Source organism: Hordeum vulgare, chromosome 5H (genome assembly GCF_904849725.1).
Source record: "Hordeum vulgare subsp. vulgare chromosome 5H, MorexV3_pseudomolecules_assembly, whole genome shotgun sequence".
In the NCBI taxonomy this organism is placed as follows: Eukaryota; Viridiplantae; Streptophyta; class Magnoliopsida; order Poales; family Poaceae; genus Hordeum; species Hordeum vulgare.
In genome coordinates, this window is record NC_058522.1 from 569,925,108 (window position 1) to 569,951,344 (window position 26,237).

Genomic DNA, 26,237 nt, shown 5'->3' on the forward strand with positions numbered 1-26,237 from the left:
TATGGATTCGAATTTTGTTAGACTATCATGCCATGCGAGGTTTTAATAAAAATGGGACGATTGGGTAAGGAAATTCTTATTAGGGAAAATGATAGTGTTAATTTGAATGATTCTACTCGCCCTTACTTCCAAACCTTTAAGGAGGTCCACGAGAGTGACCCATTATATCCTTTCCCTTTTAACATTTGTGTTGATTGTTTAACTAAGATGGTTACTCAAGCTCAAGAAAATCGGTTATTGAAAGTGCTTCCTAGTGATTTGATTCCTAATGGTGTATCTATTTTACAATATGTTGACAATACGATTTCGTGTTTTGAGAATAACCTTGGATTTGACTTAAATCTTAATTTGTTGCTTTACCTTTCTGAGTTACTTCGGTTTGAAAATCAATTTCCTCAAGGGTGAGGTGTTTTCTGCGTGTGACAACGAGTCCACTATTCACCGATATGTTGAGATGTTTAATTATCAAATTGGATCCTTCCATATCAAATACGTTGGCATGATGTTAGTTATACTTGCATCAAGGGATTTATCGAGAATTATGAAGCATGGGCTTAATCTCTTATTATTTCATATCCCATATTCTTATTATATGTATATGTTCCTATTAAATAAATTGGTTATTGAGTGGTGGGATAAGCCTAGAAGGAAATTCTTTTGGCATAGAAATGGTAAGAGAAAGAGGCTATCATGTGTTTTAATGGAGTTTGGTATGCAAATACAAATGTAAAGGGAAGCTAGGGGTTAAAGACTTGAGGAAACATAATATAGTATTTTTGTTAAATGGTGTTGGAAGTTGGATAAGAGAAGTGGTATTTGACAAGAGGTAGTTAAGGCCAAATATATTAGAAACGAAACTTTGGCATCTGTTAAGGGACAACGAATGATTCTCGATTCTGGTGATTATGAATGTGAGAGCCATATATCCGTTGGGTAAACGAGTGGTGATTAATAAAAGAAATTTGTTATATTATGGAAATATGTTATCATTGGAAACATTCCCTTGTGTAATAAATATCCTTTACTCTTTGAAATATGTGTGTATGAAGACTATATTCTTGATAGGCATATTCCTTTAATCATGTATCTCCATTTAGAAGAAGATTATATCATGCTTTACTTGACCAGTGGAATAAGTTGCGTGACGAGGCAATGGCAATCCTCATGGTCAGGAAAACACAACCATCAACAATATATGAGCTAGTGTGCACTTTGGTCTTTGGGGGACCTATTAATGTTGCCTTTGCCATCAAGTGTCTGGCTTTTATTGTATATTTTAATGGTGTGCAATGAATCATAAAATTTAGATATTGGAAAGTGTTATTATGTTGATACGTTCATGCTATTAATTCAGATGCTCATCAACACACTGTTCGTAAGAAATTTGGTGAAAGTGGTTGATTTATGTTATGTTTTTAGGAGATCATGTGTGATTTCTTCAGTCATCTTTTAGTTTGCAAATGTTGCCTCAAACGCTTTGATAATTTTTCCTATGTACCTTTAGTTGGTGCCTCTCATGGTATGATAATTGTTTGGAATTTTGCATTTTGATATGGAAAGTTAATCCTAGCTACGAATCATGTCATTATTTTCAAATTCACATACAAACATAATTCTGAAAGTTGGACCCTTGTGTCGGTGTATGTGCCATTTCACGAGCCTGCTAGGGTTGAATTTGTCAAATGGCTATATGATCTTCAAATTCCCCCTTCTCGCAATTGGTTGCTTCTCGGGGATTTTAAATTTATGAGATGATTGGATAGCAAAAATCTTATTAGTGGTACCATTAATGATTTTTTTTGTTTAGTGAAATCATTGGTTATCTAGGACATATTGAATTACCTATTAAAGGTAGTCGATACATGTGGTCACATATGGTGGAAATTCCGCTATTGGAGCAAATATATTGGTTCTTTACAATGCTAACTTGGACCTCACATTATCCTACCACTTTGGTGCTAACACTAGCCAAAACGACATCACATCATGTCCCATACATTGTCAGAGTGACGACATCAATTTCCAAAGCCGTATTCTTCCATTTGGACAACTAATGGGATGATTTGCTAGGTTTTTTAGCGTTTCTCTGAATGTTGGAACATGCGAGTTTAGAAGCAGACAACTATGGCAGTTTTATCTGCTAAGTTGAAATCTCTTGGATATGCTCTCAAATAGTGGCTTACAAGTATCTCTAAATTCAAGCATCTAATTATTGATTGCAATAAGGTAATTCTATGTATGGATTCTGTGGTGGAGTAGTGATCCTTAACTATACCTAAAGCAAATTTCCGAAGGATAGTCAAGTTGCATTTGGAGGAAATTTTGAGGTTGTAGTATATTTATTGGAAACAGTGTTGCAAGATCTGGAATATAAAAATAAGGGAAGAAAACACGATTGTTTTTCATGTGATGGCAACCAAAATATTTCATCATAATACTATTACTAGCATTATATCTGAAACCGGTCAGGTTGTGACAGATCAAGCAACCATGGCGAGAATGTTTCTACGGGATTTCAAATTAAGAATGGGTTGCTCTGAGGGGATTCATATGATCTTCGACCTAGCCGTTGTTCTTAATTATTCTAGTGTGCTTGAGGATCCGTCGAGGGCTTTCTCACATGATGAGATTTAGTTGGTCATAAGGCACATGCCCTCTCACAAGGCACCAGGCCTAGATGGATTTGCTCAGTTTTTCTCCAAATATGCTAGCTTTTTCTTAAGGTTGTTTTTATGAATTTTGTTAAAGAGTTTCACGTGGCAATTAAATTAGGAATGCCTCAATACCTCTCTCATTACTCTTATGCCATAATAGCCAATCCCTATAATTCTAAATGATAATTGGTCAAAATCTCTTATTAACACTTGCTTAAAGTTTCTCACCAAGTTATTGGGCAATATTTTGCAGAAAGACATCTCTCATGTATACATCAAAATCAATATGGGTTCCTTAAGAGTGGGAAAATTAAGATTGTCTAGGATGGTATTTTGAGTAAATTAATCGGTGTCAGGCCTCCATAAAACCTATCATCTTGTTGAAGATGGGCTTCGCTAAAGCTTTTGATACAATTGGGCATGCACCAATTTCGCAAATTCTAAGGCAAAAGGGTTTTGATGATACGTGGATTAGTTGGGTACAAAGTTTAGTGTATTTTGGTTCTTTAGTTCTTTCGAATGGTGTGCCAGGCAATCACTTTAAATGTAAACATTGGGTGAGACAGGGCCTCTTCTTCTTTTGTCGGCACGAGACCTACTTCAGTTAGTCGATAATGAGATGAATCCTAGTGGTGCATTGTCTTTTCCCATACCAACCCACAACAAAGATTATCAAATCTATACCAAATATTGGGGGGTAGTTTCTCCACATTTTTGTCCATCAAGCGCTTTTTGTAGGTCATATTCGTCGTCCATCAACCATGTTTAAGTCATTTTGGAAACAAACATGCGTCGTTGATTCACAGGAGCCAATCAAATGGGTCGGCCCAATTGCAGCAAGTGCGAGCGAGCTTATAGATACAAAAAAGCGTGTTGATAGAGGATCGAACTCGCGACCTTAGGATCCTGCATGGCTAGTGATTACGAGCCAAACCATTGAGCGTTTGTGTTACCCGATCATAATGAAAACTAGTTAAAGAAGAGGAAGTGTAGCAGCGACTCGGCGAACCGTGAGTTAGTTCGAGATTCTTATGAGTTTCAATTCTAGCCTACCCCAACTTGTTGCACTACATGCAGGTTGGTATTGTACCTTGCATAATCTCATCATGCAACTCTCTATGCACGAACTGGGCAAGACTATGAGCTAAACTATCGACCCTTCTATCTAATTGTAGACTTTAACTTCCGTGATCCCTTGTTTGATGGCTTGAAATTCCTTCGCAATCGCTCCTACTCGTGCTCTATAAAGAGGCGAGTGGTCGAGTGCCTTTTCCACCGGACTGCAATCTGTCTCAATAATTAATTGTAGATTCGTACATGACACCGCCTTCTGCAATCCTTCTAGGAAATAAATGGCTTCCGCATAGTCTGCTGCTACTTCTCAAACAACAGCGCCAGAAATTGACATGTTGACGGAGACTGGGCTTGCATTGGTTTTTCCCTTGAAGAGGAAAGGGTGATGCAACACAGGAGCAGTAAGTATTTCCCTCAGTTTGAGAACCAAGGTATCGATCCAAAAGGAGGGTCTCGTCAAGTCCAGAGTACCTGCGCAAACACAAACAAGCTTGCACCCAACGCTTCAAAGGGGTTGTCAATCCCTTCAAGATTGTTTGCAAAGTGAGATCTGAAGGCGGAAAGTGCAACGAAGTAAAAAGTGTAAGGCTGAAAATATGGTGTGGAGTAGACCGTGGGGGCCATAGTGTTCACTAAAGGCTTCTCTCAAAATAGCAAATATCACAGTGGGTGAACAAATTACTGTCGAGCAATTGATAGAACCGCACAAAGTCATGACGATATCTAAGGCAATGATCATACATATAGGCATCACGTCCGAGACAAGTAGACCGATACTTTTTGCATCTACTACTATTACTCCACACATCGACCGCTATCCAGCATGCATCTAGTGTATTGAGTTCATGACGAACAGAGTAATGCCTTAAGCAAGATGACATGATGTAGAGGGATAATCTCAAACCAATGATGAAAACCCCATCTTTTTACCCTTGATGGCAACAACACGATGCGTGCCTCGCTACCCCTTCTGTCACTGGGTGAGGTCACCGCACGGTATGAACCCAAAACCAAGCCCTTCTCCCATTGCAAGAATCATAGATCTAGTTGGCCAGACAAAACCCACAACTCGAAGAGAATTAAAAGGATATGAAATCATGCATAAGAGAGATCAGAAGAAACTCAAATAAGATTCACAGATAATCTGATCATAAATCCACAATTCATCGGATCTCGACAAACACACCTCAAAAGAAGATTACATCGGACAGATCTCCATGAAGATCATGGAGAAATTTGTATTGAAGATCCAAGAGAGAGGAGAAGCCATCTAGTTACTAGCTATGGACCCATAGGTCTATGGTGAACTACTCACGCATCTCGGATAGGTCATGGTGTTGATGAAGAAGCCCTCCGTATCCGAATCTCCCCTCCGGCAGGGCACCAGAATGTGCCCCAGATGGGATCTTGCGGAAACAGAAGTTTGCGGCGGCGGAAAAGTACTTTCGATGATCTCTTGATTTTTTTGGGATTTTTAGGGAATTTATAGGCGCAACCCCTAGGGAAGAGGGCGCCCAGGGGGCCCACAAGCCTGTGGGCCGCGGCCTCCCCCCTGGCCGCGTGGTGGGGGCTTGTGGGGCCCCTAAGGCTCCCCTCCCTTGGCTCTCAAGCTTCCCGATCTTCTTCCGTTCCGAAAAAAATCTCCGTTTGGACTCCGTTTCAAAATCTCTTCTGAAAGGGGTCAAAAACATGGAAAAAACAGGAACTGGCACTTGGCACTGAGTTAATAAGTTAGTCCCAAAAAATATATAAAAGGCATGCATAACATCCAAAGTTTGACAAGATAATAGCATGAAACCATAAAAAATTATAGATACGTTGGAGACGTATCATCTGCTCCATTGCACCGTGGTATAAAATCCTAGACCGACAAAAATAATTCTTCCATCATGATCTCAAACCACATCACCACACACTCCACTCATACTTTCCTCTAGGAAACTTCCATCAACATTGACCTTTGCCCACCCAAGCCTGGCTTTTGCCATCCTTTCTCGTGTGTATTATCATGTTGCTGCAAGTTTGGTAAGTTAACCATAGGACCTTTTTACTTTTCGATCTATCTCAGAATTTTCGTTCGCAATTATGTGAAGGTTTACAAGGTAGTTTTGGAGAGAACGCGCGGAATGGGAAATTTTTGCTTTACCTTTGACTAATGACTTTGTTGTTATACTCCATAGGCAATTGGTACCATAAGCATCGACAATGTGGAAAAAGATACGAATAAGCACAAAATTACAAAGAAATAATTAGGCATGAACATGAGCATCAATGCTGAGTATATAAGTAGAAACATATTACTAGAACCAAAGGCTAAATCCTGTGATTTATTTATTTTATTTTATATGTAAATCTCAATTACATATGCAAGAAATAACCAACATACAAAATTAAGTTAACATAATTGGATTTATTGTCAATGAACAGTTTGTAATTGTTTTGTTTTATGTATTATCACAATACCATTAGTTCACATACAAATTAATGGTCTATGTTACACCTTTAGACATGCATTGTTGCCTTGAATAATACTCCATCTGTCCTAAATTACTTGTCTTAGATATATATATATATATATATATATATATATATATATATATATATATATATATATATATATGGATGTATCTAGACATGTTTTAGTGTTAGATACATCCGTATCTAGATAAATCTAAGACAAGTAATTTGGGATGGAGGGAGTACCTATTATGCAATGAAATTAAAGTATAAATATGAAAACTGTAAGATATAAGCTTACATATAAACACAACTCTGATGATAGACTAATGTCGCTTGCAACATTGCTAGCAGTGACACATCCAGGGGTGGGCAAGCTGGGCCAGGGCTCCTCCCATAGTAATTTATTTTCTGATAACACCCCTCAAAGTCTGTAAATATTATGTTTGGCCCCATCCAACCTTTACCTCTTCGATTGACCCGTGTTATCCCAGATTTCCGACTCAGTCCATGCTTGCTAGTTTCTCTTAAAGCTCTTTCACAAAAATAAAAAAACCTTGAGTATGTAAATGCCAATGGGATGTTAATTGGGGTAGGGTAAAATTGTGTTATGTTAATTTCAAAGAATCCATATTTACTCACTCATTGATATATTCGTCCTGCAAGAAAATATACTGCTCAATTGGAAACGCAATTCAGCTCCCACTAGCATGTGCTCCTGCCCATCAAAAATGAATTTTCAAATGTCAAAAAATCCCAATAAAGTTTTTGTGTTGTCTTTATCACATTTCAATGCTAGCTGAAAGTTTTTAGGCAAAAAGGTTAAGCATTTTGCCTTGCCAAAAAAATTGAACATCAATTCTTACCCTAAAATATCACATCCAAATTTGTTTTTTTACCGACAAAACACCCACTAGTAGAAAAAGGGTCTTTCGGCCGAGGGTCGAAAGAGCATTAGTCCCGGTTCAAATAAAAACCGGGACCAATGCCAGGCATTGGTCCCGGTTCGGTTTGCCAGGGCCTAGTGGGGCAATAGCCCTGGTTCGGTTCGATGCATTAGTCCCAGTTCACGCCAAAAACCGGGACTAAAGATCCAGCGACTGACACGTCGTGTGTCGCGGTGGTGGCAACCGTTCGTATCCCCCTTTAGTCTCGGTTGGTGGCTCAACCCGGGACTATAGGTCTGACACGTGGCCTGTCGTAGTGGTGGCAACCCTTGGTATCCCCCTTTAGTCCCGGTTGGTGGCTCAACCCGGGACTAAAGGCCCAAACGGTTTGCATCCCGCTTCCCAAAAGCACACCGAAGCAGAGTGTGTCGCCATTTCTCTGTTCTTCTCCTCTCTCGTTCTGTTCTTCTCCTCTCTAGCTATGTTATTCCCTCTCTTCTTCCCTTCTCTTCTTCCACCATGCCAACTCACTTCGGAGAGGTGCTCGCACATGGCAAGGCCAAGCTCGATGTCGTGTACACGAACGAGAGCAGGGAGTTGCCACATTTTCTTAGACAGTTGAAGGAGTGTCTTGACGCCACAGTGGATCATGAGAAGTTCTTGGGGCTTGATCTGGAGTACACGGTCGATCAACGAGGTGTTGCCGTCATGCAACTATGTTTCAAACACCATGTCTTGATCTTCCAATGGGCGAGGTATGTTTTGAGGCTTTCTTTAATCCAAGGTTATGAATATTGCATATATATAGTGATTTTTTAGGTTCCATTGGATAGAAATATGCAGTTTCTATATATGTTCCATTGGATAGTTAATTGAGGGTTTCTTGATCAATTCATAGGATATGAAAATTGCATAGGATCGATAGCTATATGTTACATTTTGGAATCCTATAAAGATCAATTTCTCTTTAGTTGTAGTGAAACAATTTTATGCGGCGTTCTTTGATCCAAGGTTATGAAAATTGCTTATAGCTAGTGATCTCTCTAGGTTCCATTGGATAGCAATATGATATGTCATAGTTATGAAAATTGCATATAGCTAGTGATCTTTCTAGGTTCCATTGGATAGCTATAGTGATCTCTCTAGGTTCCATTGGATAGCAATATGCAATATGTCTAGCTTATTGCATATTTGCAAAACCGTGGGTGTTTTGTATGTTGTATGTAGTATCTATCAAATCGGAGAGTATGTATGCGTAGTATGTAGTATATAATCATGTTTAGGTAGTATATATACTATTTGTTTGGTAGTATGTATCATATTTTGTGTATTCTCTTTTTTACATACAAATATATGCGTATTTCACAAATATAATAAAAACTATGGATTAACTTGTAATTTTTTCATGTAACTCACTTTGAAAAATCTTATATATAGTATATGAACATAATAGGAATGATAAATTAGTATATATGCTCCCGCGTGGTAGTATATTGAACATGTGGGGTAACTACCCTTGGGTGGTAGGATGTATTTTTCCTATATATATGTCATAGTTAATTTATGGTTTCTTAATCAATTCATAGGATATGAAAATTGCATAGAATAGCAATATGTTCCATTTGAATCCTAAAGATAATTTTCTCTTTAGTTGTAGTGAAATATTTTTCCTTGTTGCAGCAGTATGTAACATTTGGTCCATTTTAATTTGTTGCTATTGCAGTAGTGACAAGCATTGTCCAGAACTCATGGAATTCCTTCGCAGCGGCATCACTTTTGCTACTGTTGACATAACGAACGACAAGCTGAATATGAGGCACAACTTCGGTATTGAGATACCAACTAGTTGCCTCATTGATCTCCAAACGGTATTCAGGCTTCGACATGTCAGGACTTCGATGGCTCATATGGCAGTTGCCTTGATCGATGAGGAGTATGGTGATATGAAGACCAATTTCCCAAAGTCTCAGCACAGACTTTGGGAGAGGACCCCATTTGATCGTATCAACATTGAGTATGCAACAAAAGATGCATACGTTTCATACGAGTTGTACCACAAGATTCGAGTCGTCAACTTTGGCCAGCGTCACCTCAGACAAGGTGGACATTCTGATTCAGACGATTCAGACGAGTAGTGTTCTCAACGTCGAACACTTGTATATATATCTATGATAGCTATTATTATGTACTGTTTGAACTAGTATCATGTAGTCCTTGGACCAATTTATGTATGTCTAGTTTCTGTTTGTGCCATTATAGTTTCCAAATTTGAATGGTTTAGCCCTTTCTAACTTCATTTTCTACTTTTGAATGGTTTAGCCCTTTCTAACTTCATGGTAGCATGCATTTCTACCACATATATATACAAAAAGTCTTCAATTCAAATAAGTTCAAAAAAATGAAATCCCTTTTGTAACAGATCTGTTTTTGATTAAAACAGTCATTTAAAAATGAAAGACCATTAGTCCCACATGGCGTGCCGTGGAACCACGTGGCGTGCCGCGGATCATTAGTCCCGGTTTATGGCACGAACTGGGATTAAAGTGTAGGCTATTAGTCCCGTTTTTATAGAAAAAAGGGACTAAAGTGTTGCCTATATAAACCCTCGCCCCTGCCCACCCTCTCCTGTGTTTTTCGGCGTTGAGGTGTGAGCATGCATGCCATGCTTTTGCCACTCTAGTTTATGCACATGAGGTGTTCGATGAAATGCTCGAGCCACCATATATGAGAGAAGAAGAATGCCGACTGTTGTTGTGGGGGTCGCTTCTCCTTCTTCTCCTTGTGCTAGATATTTGTTATGCACTAGGGGAAGAAGGAGTAGCGACCATCATTGACGGTCGAAATATCAGGTGAGGGAGTGTCCCCCATATATGAGAGAAGAAGAATGCCGACTGTTGTTGTGGGGTCGCTTCTCCTTCTTCTCCTTGTGTAAATATTTGTTATGCACTAGGGGAAGAAGGAGTAGCGACCATCATCGACGGTCCAATAATCAGGTGAAGGAGTGTCCACAATATATGAGAGAAGAAGAATGCCTACTTTTGTTGTGGGGGTCTCTTCTCCTTCTTCTCTTTCTGCTAGATATTTGTTATGCGCTAGGGGAAGAAGGAGTAGCGACCATCATCGACGGTCGAAAAATCAGGTGAGGGAGTGTCCACCATATATGAGAGAAGAAGAATGTCGACTGTTGTTGTGGGGGTCGCTTCTCCTTCTTCTCTTTGTTCTAGATATTCGTTATACACTAGGGGAAGAAGGAGTAGCGACCATCATCGACGGTCGAAAAATCAGGTGAGGGAGTGTCCACCATATATGAGAGAAGAAGAATGCCGACTGTTGTTGTGGGGGTCGCTTCTCCTTCTTCTCTTTGTGCTAGATATTTGTTATGCACTAGGGGAAGAAGGAGTAGCGACCATCATCGACGGTCGAAAAATCAGGTGAGAAAGTGTCCACCATATATGAGAGAAGAAGAATGTCGACTGTTGTTGTGGGGGTCGCTCTTCCTTCTTCTCCTTGTGCTAGATATTTGTTATGCACTATGGGAAGAAGGAATAGCGACCATCGTTGACGGTTGAAAAATCAAGTGAGGGAGTGTCCACCATATATGAGAGAAGAAGAATGCCAACTGTTGTTGTGGGGGTCGCTTCTGCTTCTTCTCCTTGTGCTAGATATTTGTTATGCACTAGGGGAAGTAGGAGTAGCGACCATCATCGACAGTCGGAAAATCAGGTGAGGGAGTGTCCACCATATATGAGAGAAGAAGAATGCCGACTGTTGTTGTGGGGGTCGTTTCTCCTTCTTCTCCTTGTGCTAGATATTTGTTATGCAGTAGGGGAAGAAGGAGTAGCGACCATCATCGACGGTCCAAAATCAGGTGAGTGAGTGTCCACCATATATGAGAGAAGAAGAATGCCGACTGTTGTTGTGAGGGTCTCTTTTCCTTCTTCTCCTTGTTCTAGATATTTGTTATGCACTAGGGGAAGTAGGAGTAGCGACCATCATCGACGGTCGAAAAATCAGGTGAGGGAGTGTCCACCATATATGAGAGAAGAAGAATGCCGACTGTTGTTGTGGGGATCGCTCTTCCTTCTTCTCCTTGTGCTAGATATTTGTAATGTGCCTTTGAATGGTGCATTTTGAACACACAAAAAGTATGGAGTTGAAATAAGTCCAAAAAAATGAAATACCTTTGTAACACATGAGTTCTCGTTCGAAACCCTCATACTTCGAGAGAGATTGTCCGTTTTGTACAGGAAGTGCATCCAGTTTTTGTCGTAACCCTCTCAACTTTTTAGCACATGCTATGTGGGTGAAATGATGATACCATGCCAACTTTCAACATTTTCAGAGTTCATTTGTAGTGCTTTTCAATTTCAGGGTCAAATAGCTCAAAAAATAAAGTAAATGCACGAAAAATACCAAATGAAGTCAGAAACTGTTGAAAATTTGTGATGTGCCTTTGAATGGTGCATTTTGAACACACAAAAAGTATGGAGTTCAAATAAGTTCAAAAAAATGAAATCCCTTTGTAACACATGAGTTCTTGTTCGAAACCCTGATACTTCGAGAGAGATTGTCCATTTGGTACACGAAGTGCATCCAGTTTTTGTCGTAACCCTCTCAACTATTTAGCACATGCTATGTGGGTGAAATGATGATACCAGTGGAACTCGACACGGTTGGGACAGCGGGGCTTATAAACCAGTGGCAGCTCCTTTCGACAAGCGGGGTGGGACTAAACTTTGGAATGCCGACAGCCCAGGCCTTTAGTCCCGGCTCGTGGCACGAACCGTGACTAAAGACACCCTTTAGTCCCGGGTCGAGCCACGACCCGGGACTAAAGACCCCTTTTCGGCAGGCGGAGTGGCGGGAAACGAGGGTCTTTAGTCCTGGGTCGTGGCTCGACCCGGGACTAAAGGGGGTCTTTAGTCATGGTTCGTGCCACGAACCGGGACCAAAGCTCCGCCTATATAGGCGGTAGTTGGAAATTTGTGATGTCCAAATCGCGGTTTCATGTTCTTCCTCCTCTCGCGTGCGACGCGGACGAACCCTCGATCGACGCCGACTCTTCCCCGACGCGCCGTCGCCGTCTCCGCACTCCTCCCCGCCACCGCCTACCTTGCCGTCAATGTCATCGTTGTCGCCGCCGACTGCCTCGCCGTCGTCGCCATCCCCCTCCCCTCCCGCGGTAAGCCCCCTCTCCCGCTCCGGTAAGCCGGCCGCCCCCCTCGCTCCCCATCCCGCTCCGGTAAGCCCACTCCCTCGAGGCGCCGCCGCCCCCTCCCCTCCCGCTCTAGCGCCCCAAGGATGCTGCCATTTACATTTGAGCCATCGGTTCAAGCTGCTAGAACAAATTGAAATAATGGAAATTGAGATGCATATGTTAATAAGAAAATCAAGATATATATGTTTGTTGAAGATCTTTTGATGGGCTAACTAGAAAAAAGGAAAAAAATCATGTTTGTAAATTTCATGTAAGTAGGCACACATTAGGTTTGAATTAGACAACCAATGGTTTATATAAACTTTGGAGAGGAAAAAGGCACATACATATTTCACCAACCTACAAATATCATCCTTTTGTTGGTGTTAATATAATGCATAAAGCAGTAGTTAGTTTCTCACTTTTGCTTGCTAAATTGTGCTAAGTTTTGTCGGAATGTCCGAGTGGCCTAGCTAGCTATGTTTATATGTATATATAGATGTTCAATTCTTTCGATATATATAGTGTCACGATTGTTGTTTACACACATTTACCACATTAAAACAGAAAATGTGTGACGATGGATATTGAGAGTGTGAGTATTGTGGCGACTCTCATGGTATGTGCGACACGCCTCACCTGCGAGACGATAGGTTCTTCAGCATGAAGCTTGACGAGAATGGAGATATGTACCTCCCTTGCCATGCAAGTGGATATGTGTTGGAGAGGCTCGGTTTCGAAGACCGCGAGAGAATTGAGACAAGGAGCGCTAACCTGAGGACCATACATGGTCACACATTTGATATCCAAGTATTTAATTCAGTTTTTCAAACAGAATTTGGGTGCCCAAATTGGGAAGATTTTTGCAAGGCATATGGATTTCAGGAGGGTATGGAAATCACCTTCGATCTTCGTCCTGAAGATAATATGCCAGACAACATCGACATTTGGGTGGTTGTCGATGATATGCTTCCTGTTTTACCTCCATGTGACTTTCGATCTCAACCATATTTGTCAAGTAATTTGCATTTATATTTAGAAATAGTTGGTGTCAACCTGTTTTTCTCTCTATTTATTTCCCAATTCAATTTGAAGTTTTTAGCAAGTTATTCACATATCTTCTGAATATTGTAAAAAATTATAAGAATATTTAGGAATACTAAATTTTTTACTTTATCTATTGGTATCGGCATAACACCTTAACACTGGTATCACTAAATATTCTTCACAAAAGTTGATCTAATTGTTTGATCCTGAAAATAACTACACGTAGAGGTTTAGATTTCTCACGAGAATTGTATTCTGTAGTAAGAGAGTCCTCTCGCAATTTACATGTCATGTGGTGTTCATCGTCTATTCAAAGATTTGTTTGGTGCTCAATATTTAATGAAACGGCTGGGAAGTTGAGCTATACTACCGGTCCAAATATATACTTCCAATAATAAATGATCATTAATTCCATAGAATGACGAGTGATATGCCCTGAAAATTGAACAATTGAAAACTTTGGCCACACGTTGCAGGTTCGTAGTTATTGGGCCATAGTTACTACTGTATTGAATAATTGTCTCATGTTACATGTTGTACAACAACAACAACACATTGTGCTTAGGGACGTGGAAACGTAGACCAGCAGCTCACCATCGTAATATGAAGAAACTCCCTATATATATATATATATAGGTCGATGAAAAGGGATGCCCTAACTTCTTTGTTTGGACACGGGCTTGAGTGACGGAGGATGTCATCACCCGTCGGGATGCAACCTACTAACTAGAGTAACACATGACAAGATGATTGAAAATCATCATGGACTTGTCATTAACAAGGAAGATAAATAGGTGGTACAAACGTTTTAGACTAGGATATGCTTCCTGTTTTACCTCCATGTAAGTTTCTCAACCATATTTGTCAAGTAATTTGCATGTATATTTAGAAATAGTTGGTGTTCATCCATATACTAAATTTGTTAAATTATAATTTACAGCTTATTTCGTTGCTTCGACTGAATTACGAAAGTTAATTGACATGACACACTACACGTATGGATCATATCTAACTTGGGAGGAGAAGGACATTCTTCTCTACTTTCTTGTTGCTGGTGTTCTGGCTTCTAGGGATACCTTCACGTATCATTTGGGAATTGGCTAAAATTATACATTTTACATGCCACTAGTGCATAGGTTGAGTCCGGATGACATTCGCCGAAATGTCTTGATAAGAGTTTCCTAATTAAGTATGCTCTACTATTGCATAAATGATGTTGATTACGTTGCTAACTAGGTTATTATTATGTTCTTCAACAGCAATTGCCACATGATGTAGTGCCTTCGTTGATGGACCCAGAAGGTCAAATGAAAATTAGAAGCCCGCTGAGGGCTGAGTTCTATGCTCCATACTCGATTAACTTCAAATCAAGATAAAAAAGGCTCCAAATTGAAGCATGGAGAGAAATAAAGAAGGTTCGCAAGCCACAAGTTGGAGACCGTTGGATCTCTGTGATTCATCATGGAGACATAGGTGTTATTCTGTTTTATGACATTATATCTAAGAGCAAGGACTAGGTCTTATGAGAGACAAGTTATTCTGGTTTATATTATTACTTGACATGATCGATTAATTAGGATGCATGCATATGATGACTATATATATATATTATGATGTTTCTCTGTTTTATTTTATGTGTATCATATGATAACTTGGTATATGATTAAGTTGATGATGAGTTGTTAGATGATCGATTAGAATACTATTGCCATTGGACGGAAATTATATGAAATGATATAGTGTAAAAAAGATGCATATATGTGCATGTAACTCGTGTCTACATTTTGTAAATATGTTAGACAAAGCACGACAGATGAGATGGTGTAATATATTCGTGACGATGTGCAATATATATGTAACAAATAAATGGGAAAAATAAGGGGCAGCAAAATAGCCCACCCAATTTAGTGCAAAAATTTCTCAAAAAAAACAACGATGAAATAGCCCCGGTTCGTAATACGGACCGGGACTAATACCCCTCCCCCTAGCTCCCAGCCCCGCCACGTGGAAGGCCATTAGCCCTGGTTCGGGACCGAACCGGGGCTAGCATTAGTCCTGGTTGATTAGTCCCGGTTCGAGAAGCGGGACTAATGGCCCAACTGAACCGGGGCTAAGTGCCCTTTTTCTACTAGTGACCACTCTCCGTTTGGCATGAAAATTATAAAGCATGCTTGCGATAGTAACACGAACATCTAGAAAAGACTTCATTTTTTCAAAAGTATTTACTATTAACACAAACATCAATTGTTACCCCAAAATGTCACATCAATTATTATTTGCGGAACTGTTCGTCCGGGTGCAAATGCACCTGGGAGCCAAAACGCCTATCCCTTACTCCTTCCATTTCTATTTACTGCACGTATTAGCATCGTCTAAAGTCAAAATTTATATATTTTGATCAAGTTTCTTGAAAATATTATAACATATGCACCATCAAATCAATATCATTTTATTCATTATTGAATATATTTCACATCTCCCGCAAAATATATGTTTTCACATCATAAAGATATGCTACTCGTATTGTAAATGTTCATATTATTCTATATAAACTCAGACAAACATTATAAGACTTGACTTGAGTCAAATCTAATATACAAAGTACGTAAAAACCGGCAACCAATAGCTTGCCTCGGCAATCAGCCGGCCAGCACGTCCATCGGATTAGGAGTGCCCATCAACTCAAAAAAACAAATTTAGGTGTGCGGATAAAGTTTGGGCCGTACACGTGGACACCACTCACTCTGCAAACAATCGGCGGATTCGCTGACGAGTAGGGCCCAGCTCGACCTCACACTGGCCTTCGTCCTCTCCTGCGGCCTCCTCTCGTCTCTCGACATCCTGCTGCTGCCTCTCACACAAATCTCAAACCCTACCTCGCTCGCTATCCATCCCCCAGATCCCGAGCTCCCCGCCCCTCCCCGGCCGCCATGCGGATCCGCAGGTCCGCCTCCCGCCTGCTTGGCTCCGCCGCGTCCGGTTCCTGCACGGAGCCGCCCCGATTCGAGCCACCCCTGCCCCCGCCGGCGCCGCCAGCCCACGAATCCCGCGCGGGGTCCGTGGGGCCGGCGACCTCCTCCGGCGGGGAGCCCTGCTGTGAGCTCAGCCGGTCGCCATGGGACCTCATGGCCCAGCTCGACCTCTCGGACCCCCAGGTAATTTCGCCACCACCCACCCACACCCCCTCGCTCCATGTTCTGCTGCCTGGCGGCCTGGCCGCAGCTTGCTGTATGTATTGCGCATTCCCGCGCCGCTGTGTAGCCGCTAGCATGCCCGCCCGCCTTGCTACCTAACCTAGCTCTCCTCGGCGGAGGTTCCTAGGGTTCCGTCCCCCCGTGCGCGGGTGGAGCCGCGTCGAGGTCTAGCCTCCTAGGGCGCGTCAGTCTGCTCCCTCGCGGTAATCTGTGACCGGCCGGCGGCAACGCGGCGGCTAATCGGGCTGCAAGTTCATCTCTCGGTTGCGAGCCCTACCTGTGTCATGACATTAGCCCCGCATTTTCAGTTCAGCAGTAGCAGCTAGCTCTTCTGGTTATGTGACGTGTATTTTCTTTTCCGAATTACCATCTCATTCAGGTGGAGAAGCTCTTCGTGGAGGCTTGCTTCATGAGTGTTTCCTGGCGAGGTAGCTGGCTCTTCCCAGCAGGCATCACCACTGCCGGCTCCGGCATTGAGGAGAGGGAAGAATTGGCCGTAGATATGGTTGACGGCATCATCTTAAAACTGCGCAAAGCTGTTGAAAAGATGGAGAACAGGCCAAAGCCAAATAAGGGGGTCAAAGTGAAGAAAGGAGTGTGGAGGTGCAGGAAGAATGACGGCAAGAGGTGGTGCTGCCGGCGGCCCACGACTGAGCCCAACTCCTACTGCTCGTACCACTCGGATCAGAAGCTCCCCATCAGCGACAAGCCACGTAGGAAGAGGCCTGACATCGACTTGGGTGAGGGGTTCTACTACTATGCGGGGTTTGGCCCCGGCACTAAGAGGTGCCGCACGTCAAGCAGCGACAGCGTGCCGGTGCCGGAACTTCCACTGCCTCCTGAACCACTGAAAGAGGAGGCAGCAGACGAAATGCAACTTGATTTTAGTGCAGCTCAGGTACAGGCAGCGAATGAATCAGACCATCAAGTGGTGCTCCCACCATCAGCACATATCGCCGATGAGCCTGGCACCGCTGGTATGGCGGGCTGTGACAAGGAGAGCAGGGATGTTGACATGCTAGAACCTCCACTGCCTGCTAAACTACCGAAAGAGGAGGCACAGTCCGAAATGCAACTTAATTTTAGCGCAGGTCAGGCACAAGATGATGACTCAAACCATGAAGAAGCACCTGCATCAGTGCCCATGGTCGACAAGCCTGCACGCAATGACGGCACCGCTGGGATCGCTGGCTGGGATGAGGAGAGCAGCGATGACGAAGCGGTTGGCTACTGCAATGGCGAACAACCCCGCGACATCGCCAAGAGGAAGAGCGCTCTCAAGAAGAGGTGGAGGAAGCCTGTGAAAGCCCGGTCGCTCAAATCACTGATGTCGTCGTAGTACCTGAATCTCGGTGGTTTAGTCTTGTTAGCTCAGCTTAGTCTGCTCTAGTTTTGGTGCTGAGTTGCAATGTACAAACAACTGTCTGTAGCATCTTGTTTTTGTGTGTGTACTGTACTGTCTTAACTCTGTGTGCCGGCCCTTAGTTCGAACTGAATTAATTTCTTTAAAAAAAGGTGTGGTTTAATCGTCATGGGTGAAAGGTTGACACGTCAAGTGGATGCGCCTAATTGATTTTTTTTATTTTTTTTGAGGGAAAGCCTTATTAGATCTCCTAATTGATAGTAGTACATGACTGCTAGCTCCGGATGGAAAGAAAAAAAATCTTGAAAAATTAGTTAACGAACCCAATGGCTTTGTTGGGCTTCGCCTACGTGTGGCATCACTCTTAATACATCTCGCTCTCTTGAGAAGAAAGAAAACTAAGACTTTGTACGTGCTTGAATAGTACTGCCACAGGCGTCAGTACAGAAAAACCTATCAGCTCCCAGCCTCCCAACACTTGGTATACGGACCGTACTTGTTAGTTGAAGTCGCCAAAGAGCGTTCACTGGAAAAAAACAACATTTGGGATTTTCTTCGATTTGTTCCAGCCTTTCCAGCAACCTTCTTTTAATAGGAGACTATGTTTCTAATGACTATGAGGCATTTTTGGCGACTTCGTACTTGTTGCTTCGGTTTTGCAAATGCTGAAACTTTGGGTGGCGTCAGCTGTGTAACCTTGCAAAATTTGTAGAGAATTCTTTCTTCTTTTTACTAAAAGACGACATCATCCAAAAAAATAGGTTACAGTTTGAAAATCATGAGGAACTAGGTGTGTGGCGCCCCGGAACCGGGACCATTGAAATCTAGCAACCTTCGCTTGTCTCTGCATAAATATCAACCCCGGAACTCCTCCCTAACGCAATGACGTGTGAAAATGATTGTGCATGCCATGTGGCGTCAACTGGGGAGGAAGAAAATGGAGAAAGTGCATGCAGGCGGTTGCGGCAATTGCATGTGGAGAAGATGATGGGATGTCGAGCAAAAACCCTCCCACATGCTTGCTACGGGGAGGACTAAAACCAATGACGGGAATCACGCTTGAGACTATCCATAGTGAAAGTAATATAGGTAGTAACATAGATGTCATGTAAATAAAAAAATAATGTGACACCTTATTAATGAGGAGAAAGATAAATTAAGTACTAACATAGCTAGCTACTCATACTATGAGTAACATCACACATACTAAGACAAGACGAGTCTATAAGTTAATAAATGAAATGCTCAATATTACAATCCATTGTGAAGGTAGTAACTTAGACTAGTAACATATTTATATCATTACTCTATGTTACTTTCCATTAGGTTGGTCGTAATGAGAGTACCATAGCTAGTATCATGCATGCCAACTAAGCAATTTTGATAAGGTGGCATAAAATTAAATAAAGAAAGAGAGGGTTGAGTATCATATCATGATACCGTATCATATTAAATATTGTGCTACTATGTGTCATGCATGATAATAAATGACCTATCCTATGATACTAACATATGATACTATGCACTACCGGTGTAGTATCATACACTAGTACCATATGCATGATACTAGTATATGATACTTTCCATTACAACCAGCCTTATGGGTAGTCTGACAACGTTGAGACGATAAATCCACTATCTCTCGAAGCGTCAACCGACTACCTGTTTGTAACACAAAAGCCAAGGAGTATAGTCCTCCCTCACAAGCGAGGCACAAGGAGGTCTTACAACATGCAAAAGATTTTGACGTGACGACTCAGAAAGATTCGTAATGACGACTTTTGACGATTCGCATTCGAGTTGGAAGAAGTATATAATCGGCTAAAAAGCTCGCATCGATTCGACTGTGAGGGTCAGTCCCTAGTCAAAGAATCAATGTATCCATCAGACATTCGACAAAAACCGAGTGAAATGACACACGTCATAGATCCATTATGTGGAGAGCAAGGAGATACAGCGCAAGGCGTCACATACCAGAGGGGATACCCGCCATGGAATCAAGTGTCTACAATCAGATAATCACCCCCTCACGGGCAAGACCCAACAGTCGGTCACAAGGAAGATAGAAGAAGTCAGACGACCTACATTCAGCTACGTCCAAGGATATTGTGGCTCCCACGTTGCAATCAGTAGCGTCGTTACTGAAGGAAGGTATAGTTTAGTTAAATACGACAGTTACTAGCAATAATAGTCACAAACAGTCCATCATGCCTATTGCCTATTAATACCAGCCCGTTATGACACCCCTCCTAGCACACACTGTATAAGAAAGGTGGAGGGCACCGGGCTGAGGACTGAACTCTCTCACAAGGTAGATTTATCATAGATGAAGCAATTCATTATAGTGAGATACATATGACCAATTCCTCATCCACAATTTTTAAGCTTGATTTTGAAAAGAGATATGATAAATAAATTGCAACCTTCTTAGGTGTTCTACAGATGAAAGGTTTTCTTGACAATATATAATAAAGATAAAAGTAAGAGTTACAAATGGTATTGTAGATGACACGGTAAATGGATAACTAAGAGTCCAAGACCATACTTTAGGACAAAAAGGTAAGGCAGCCCGGGGGTACCCTCTTACCTACTCAATTCAATAGTGCTATAAATGTACTTTAAATTCTACTTAAAGGGCACATATCAATGGCTTCATTATATTAGAATAGTGCCGAACTAAGTTGAAGGAGGCTTAGACCCTGTTTGTAACGTCATTTCCACTTTGAATAATCTTGTAAAAAAATATGGGCCATTGTTCGTCGTTTTCGTTTATACCCGTAAATTGCTCTTGGCCTATAAGTTACACCCGGAATAAAAATACATGTGTATTTATTTACATTGATTCCAAACACAGCCTTAGTTATGTTACATTATGTAGACTATTTTCTTGATTGAGGCTGATGTTGCTAATGCTAAAAGACATACATTTTTGTGGCTTAAATACCAATTTGCCTAAAATTGAAGTTTGTTTCTTGGGAACAGTTAGGGAAATTAAGTAGTATTTATATATTATTATGTGGAAAAAATGCCTATGAAATATTAGTGGAACCATCTTCATAGGAAAATAACATATGCAGCAAGGATTAGAAGCCAACATAAGAGATAGTAGGTAATCAATTAGGGACCTGACAAGGGAAACTCCTTAGTTTGGGAGTTGTATATGTGTCACATCCATTATTATATCCCCCGCCAAAAAAACATCCATTATTATATGATATCCATGTATGAAATTGCAAAAGGACCATGTATATGGATTGATTTCTGGAGGAAATGGTTATTATGGAAAAGTGACCTCAGTCAATGAATCATCACTAGAGATAGTGAACACATGTTTGTTATGCAAGTGGTTATGGAAAATGGAGAGTGAAAAAACTATGCCAAAAGTTATTTTAGAATGAACATTGTAGTTAAAACCACATAGCCTCATTTTGTATATGGACCTACTTGCTCAACATTCAATTATTTTTGTTTGTTCGGTTCCATCTAGTTATCTTCGGGAAAACCAGGTTCGTCAAATTGAGAGTGGAATGTATCTCTGCTGAAACATTGCACCAATCCCATTGACCGTGTCCTGACTAAGAGCATCTCTAGTAGAACCCTCAAACTCTCAAACCCTTAAAAATAACCGATTTTTTTTACAGTTTTCATCGGAAAAACGGCGTAGACTAGAACCCTTAAACCCTTAAACCCGTAAAACAAATTAGAGGTCCAACCCTCAAACCCTTTCCCAGCCTGTAGAAGTGAGGGTTGGGAGGAAAAACTCCCCCCAACCCGCACTCCTTTTCCCACATCGCGCGGGAGGCAGTTGGTTCCCCCGCGCGGGAGGAATCCGCAGCGGTCACCGCCAGCCCGCCGCCCTCCGCCCTCCGGCCGCCGCCCCGACGCCCCCCGCGCTCCGGCCGCCGCCCCGCCGCCCCCCGCGCTCCGGCCCGCAGTTCCTCTGGCCATGGAGGCCTCCGCCGCCACCGCGCCTCGCCCGCCGCCGTGCCTGCCTCGCCCGCCAACGCCCCCGCCCCCGCACCCGCACAGCACCACACGACGGCTCCCTTAGAGAAGGCGGCGCCCTCTCGCCGCCGCCGGAGTCGGTGAGGATGCTGCACGAGATGGCGCTCCGGGACGGCAAGGAGGGGGAGGAGCCCGATCTGCCCGACGAGCAGTTGCGCTCCAACGACCAGCTCCAGCAAGACGAGGTACCACCACTGCAAATCGTGATTAATGTGTCCATGAACAACGACCTGCAGGCTGTATAGATTGTGATTCCGAATAGCTGAAATATAGTTGCTGCGCTTCCATGTTCCCTTTAGAATGGAAAAAGAATTAGAGGATTGATTAAACAAACAATCCACGAATATGGATAAGTTGTACTTCTACATATGGCATTCTGCGATGCTTAAACTGAAGAAAGTTTTCTCAAATTTAGATGAATGGATACTACAGTAAATTTCGAAACTCTGCCCATATATATAATGTTTCTTTGATATATGATTGCATAGATGCTGGCACTGGAGGGGTGGAGATTTGAGTGCGCATGCATGAGAACTAGAGGTAATTTGTAATTTTAATGGGAACTAAGACATGAGAATTGCAATTTGACAATAGCGAAACCTTATACAGCTTGTGTGAGTCTGCTTTTGTTCCTTCTATGCCACTTTGTTTGTACATGTGGTCTATGTACGGGTAGTTTTATAGCAGGGAACCTATTTGTTCATAAAAACATGTATGTTTTACTGATAAAGGAATGGTTATTTCTTGCCTTTCAGTACTTATTTTTGATGCTACAAGAATTAACATGGTACTACAAAGCATGATTTATCTTTGTTTTACTTTTCTATGTCCTATTTGATTCGAACAATTATTGTAATTTGCTTAAACATTGTTGTAATAATTTGAATGATTATAGTTCTAAAGGTTGGGGTTGAGGCAAAGACTAGAACCCTCAAACCCAACCCTTATAACGGTTATAAGGGTTGGGTTTGAGGGTTCTAGTCTTTGTCCCTGTTTTTCAACCCTTAAAAGTGTCAAAAATAGCCAATTCTCAACCCTTAAAACTGGTTTTAGATTTAAGGGTTTGAGGGTTCTACTAGAGATGCTCTAAGGGGCCTCTCACCACGTCGACGGTCGGGCTGATGGGCCGAGTTGAGGACCCCTTTGTCGGTTTCCATCTCGAACCACTTTGGGCCGCCCATGAAAAATAAGAAGAAGACTCTGGAAGCCTTGGTAGTAAAGACAAGGACTTCGTATCACTAGGACTCTTGTAATCCTAGATCTCCGGTGTCTGAGTCAGACTCTTGTAATCCTAGCCCTCTGGTATCTATTATAAGCCGGGGCAGGTCTAGTCAATAGAACACATCTCATCGTATAATCTCGAGCAAAAGGAAGCCACACCTTCAACTATTGTTGCGATTATCAATGATGAAATCAAGCTGCTTGGGGAGGCTTTCATTGTGTAATTAGGTCGGATAAAGAGTGTCTAGTACAGCACGAGGTTTTTCTCTCCATTCTATGGCCTTGCCATATCACTGTAACTTGTACACTTTACCCTCCTCTTAAATGCAAATGCAGATCTCTTGACGGTTCTCTATCACAATCCATCTTGCAAGCACCTCGTTCTGCATGATTATCAAACTATAACCAATATTTCTTAAGAAGAGATTTCGCTACAAATTTTGCAACTTGAGTACTTGACACAGCTGACGCTACCCAAAGTTTCAGCCATTCGCAAAAAAGAAGCAACAAGTACGAAGTCAGCGCAAAAGCCTTGTAATCTACAGAAACAACGTCTCCTGGCAAAAGAAAATTGTCAGAAATGCCGAAAACGTCTTCTAGGATTTTCAAACCTTGTACAAGAAAATCCAAAATGTTCTTTTGCAATGAATGTCGTTTTGCGAAGCCAACCAACACGTACGTATACCAAGTGTTGGGAGCTACTAGGTTTTTCTGTACCAACGCCTGTGGCAGTACTTCTTAAGAGAGCTGTATACCAAGTGATGCAGACATTGTGAATTCAGTGTCTTACGTGCACGGACGCTAAGCTAGCTCCAGTGACAGTGTCATTGTACTCTTCTCTTTCCATCCGGAGCTACCAATCATGTACTATCAATAGCAGCCATCAATTGGGAGATCAGGTATATATGCAGGTAACCTGTATGTATTGAAGTACATTCAGGCACGCATTGTTGGACTGAATTAGGCGCATCCACTGGCCGTGTCAGGAAACTGAATCACCACCAAAAATAATACAGTGGCTACTTCTCACCGATGATGATTAAACGACAGCTTTTAGAAAATTAATTCAGTTCAATATAAAGAACGGCACGGGCACACAGTTTTACAGTACAGTACACACAAAAAAGATGCTACAAACAGTTTGTACATTGCAACTCAGCACCAAAACTGGAAAAGACTGAGCTGAGCTAACTAAACTAAACCCCCGATCGAGACTCGGGGACTACAACGACATCAGTGATTTGAGCGACCGGGCTTTCACAGGCTTCCTCCACCTCTTATTGAAAGCGCTCTTCCTCTTGGTGATTTCTCGGGGTTGATCGCCATTGCAGCCAAACGTTTCGTCATCACTGCTCTCCTCATCCCAGCCAGCGATCCCAGCGGTGCCGTCATTGCGTGCAGGCTTGTCAACCACACGCACTGATTCAGGTGTTTCTTCATGGTCTGAGTCATCAGCTTGTGCCTGACCTGCGCTAAAATTAAGTTGCATTTCGGACAGTGCCGCATCTTTCGGCAGTTTAGTAGGCACTGGATGTTCCGGCATGTCAACATCCCTGCTCTCCTTGTCATAGCCCGCAATACCAGCGGTCCCAGGCTCGTCGACGATATGTGCTGATGGTGGGAGCACCACTTGATGGTCTGATTCATTCGCTGCCTGTACCTGAGCTGCACTAAAATCATGTAGCATTACGTCTGGTGCCTCTTCTTTCAGTGGTTCAGCAGGCAGTGGAGGTTCCAGCATGCTGTCGCCGCTTGACGTGCAGCGCCTCTTGGTGCCGGGGCCAAACCCCGCATAGTAGTAGAACCCCTCACCCAAGTCGATGTCAGGCCTCTTCCTACGTGGCTTGTCGCTGATGGGGAGCTTCTTATCCGAGTGGTACGAGCAGTAGGAGTTGGGCTCACTCGTGGGCCGACGGCAGCACCACCTCTTGCCGTCATTCTTCCTGCACCTCCACACTCCTTTCTTCACTTTGACCCCCTTATTTGGCTTCGGCCTGTTCTCCATCTTTTCCACAGCTTTGTGCAGTTTTAAGATGATGCTGTCAACCATATCTACGGCCAATTCTTCCCTCTCCTCCTTGACGGAGTCAGCAGGCATGGTGATGCCTGCTGGGAAGAGCCAGCTACCTCGCCAGGAAACACTCATGAAGCAAGTCTCCACGAAGAGCTTCTCCACCTGAATGAGATGGTAATTCGAAAAATACACGTCAACGAACGAAAAGAGCTAGCTGCTACTGCTGAACTGAAAATCTGAAATGGGGGGCGGGTAGGTAGGGCTCGCGACCGACAGATGAACTTGCAGCCTGATTAGCCGCCGCGCCGCCGCCAGCCGGTCACAGATTACCACGAGAGAGCTAACTGACACGCCCTAGGCGGCTAGACCTCACCGGGGATCAACGCGCACGGAGGGAACGGAACCCTAGCGACATGCCTCAGACCGAACGGGAACTTCCGCCGAGGAGAGGTAGGTAGCGAGGTGGAGATGCTAGCTGCTACACAGGACACTGCGTCGACGGAATCCGCAATACATACAGCAAGCTGCGGCCAGGGAGGAGAGCACGGAGCGAGGAGCGAGGGGGTAGTGACGAAATTACCTGGGGGTCCGAGAGGTCGAGCTGGGCCATGAGGTCCCATGGAGACCGGCTGAGCTCGCAGCAGGGCTCCCCGCCGGAGGAGGTCGCCGGCCCCACGGACCCGGCGCGGGATTCGTGGGCTGGGGCTGGGGCTGGGGCTGGGGCTGGCCGCTGGGGCGGCTCGAATCGGGGCGGCTCCGTGCAGGAACCGGACGCGGCGGAGCCAAGCAGGCGGGAGGCGGATCTGCGGATCCGCATGACGGCCGGGGAGGGGCGGGGAGCGAGGGGAGCTCGGGATCTGGGGGAGGGATAGCGAGCAAGGTAGGGTTTGAGATTTGCGGGAGAGGGAGCAGTAGAATGTCGATACGAGAGGAGGACGCAGGAGATGACGAAGGCCAGCGTGAGGTCGAGCAGTGGCCCACTCGTCAGTCAAGCCGGCGATTTTTCATTTGTTTTTCAGTGAGTGAGTGAAGGACACGTCCTCTACGGCTCAAATTTTACTTTATGTGGGACGTGTTTGATAGGCCCCAAAGGGCATGTATAATGCATAGTTAGAAAAAAAATG

General features: G+C 43.0%; 2 protein-coding genes across 2 annotated transcripts; one reads left to right on the plus strand and one right to left on the minus strand.

The window, feature by feature from the left end:
* The first annotated feature begins 16,223 nt into the window (after positions 1–16,223).
* Positions 16,224–17,975, plus strand: LOC123453196. The gene is made up of 2 exons (XM_045129973.1): positions 16,224–16,471; positions 16,890–17,975. The coding sequence occupies exons 1-2, from the start codon at positions 16,247–16,249 to the stop codon at positions 17,847–17,849; spliced, it is 1,185 nt and encodes a 394-aa protein (XP_044985908.1). The 5' UTR covers positions 16,224–16,246; the 3' UTR covers positions 17,850–17,975.
* Positions 17,976–24,150: 6,175 nt separating this feature from the next.
* On the minus strand, positions 24,151–26,023 carry LOC123399356. The gene is made up of 2 exons (XM_045093774.1): positions 25,694–26,023; positions 24,151–25,275 (listed from the first exon to the last, which is right to left on the minus strand). The coding sequence occupies exons 1-2, from the start codon at positions 25,928–25,930 to the stop codon at positions 24,322–24,324; spliced, it is 1,191 nt and encodes a 396-aa protein (XP_044949709.1). The 5' UTR covers positions 25,931–26,023; the 3' UTR covers positions 24,151–24,321.
* Positions 26,024–26,237: the final 214 nt, after the last annotated feature.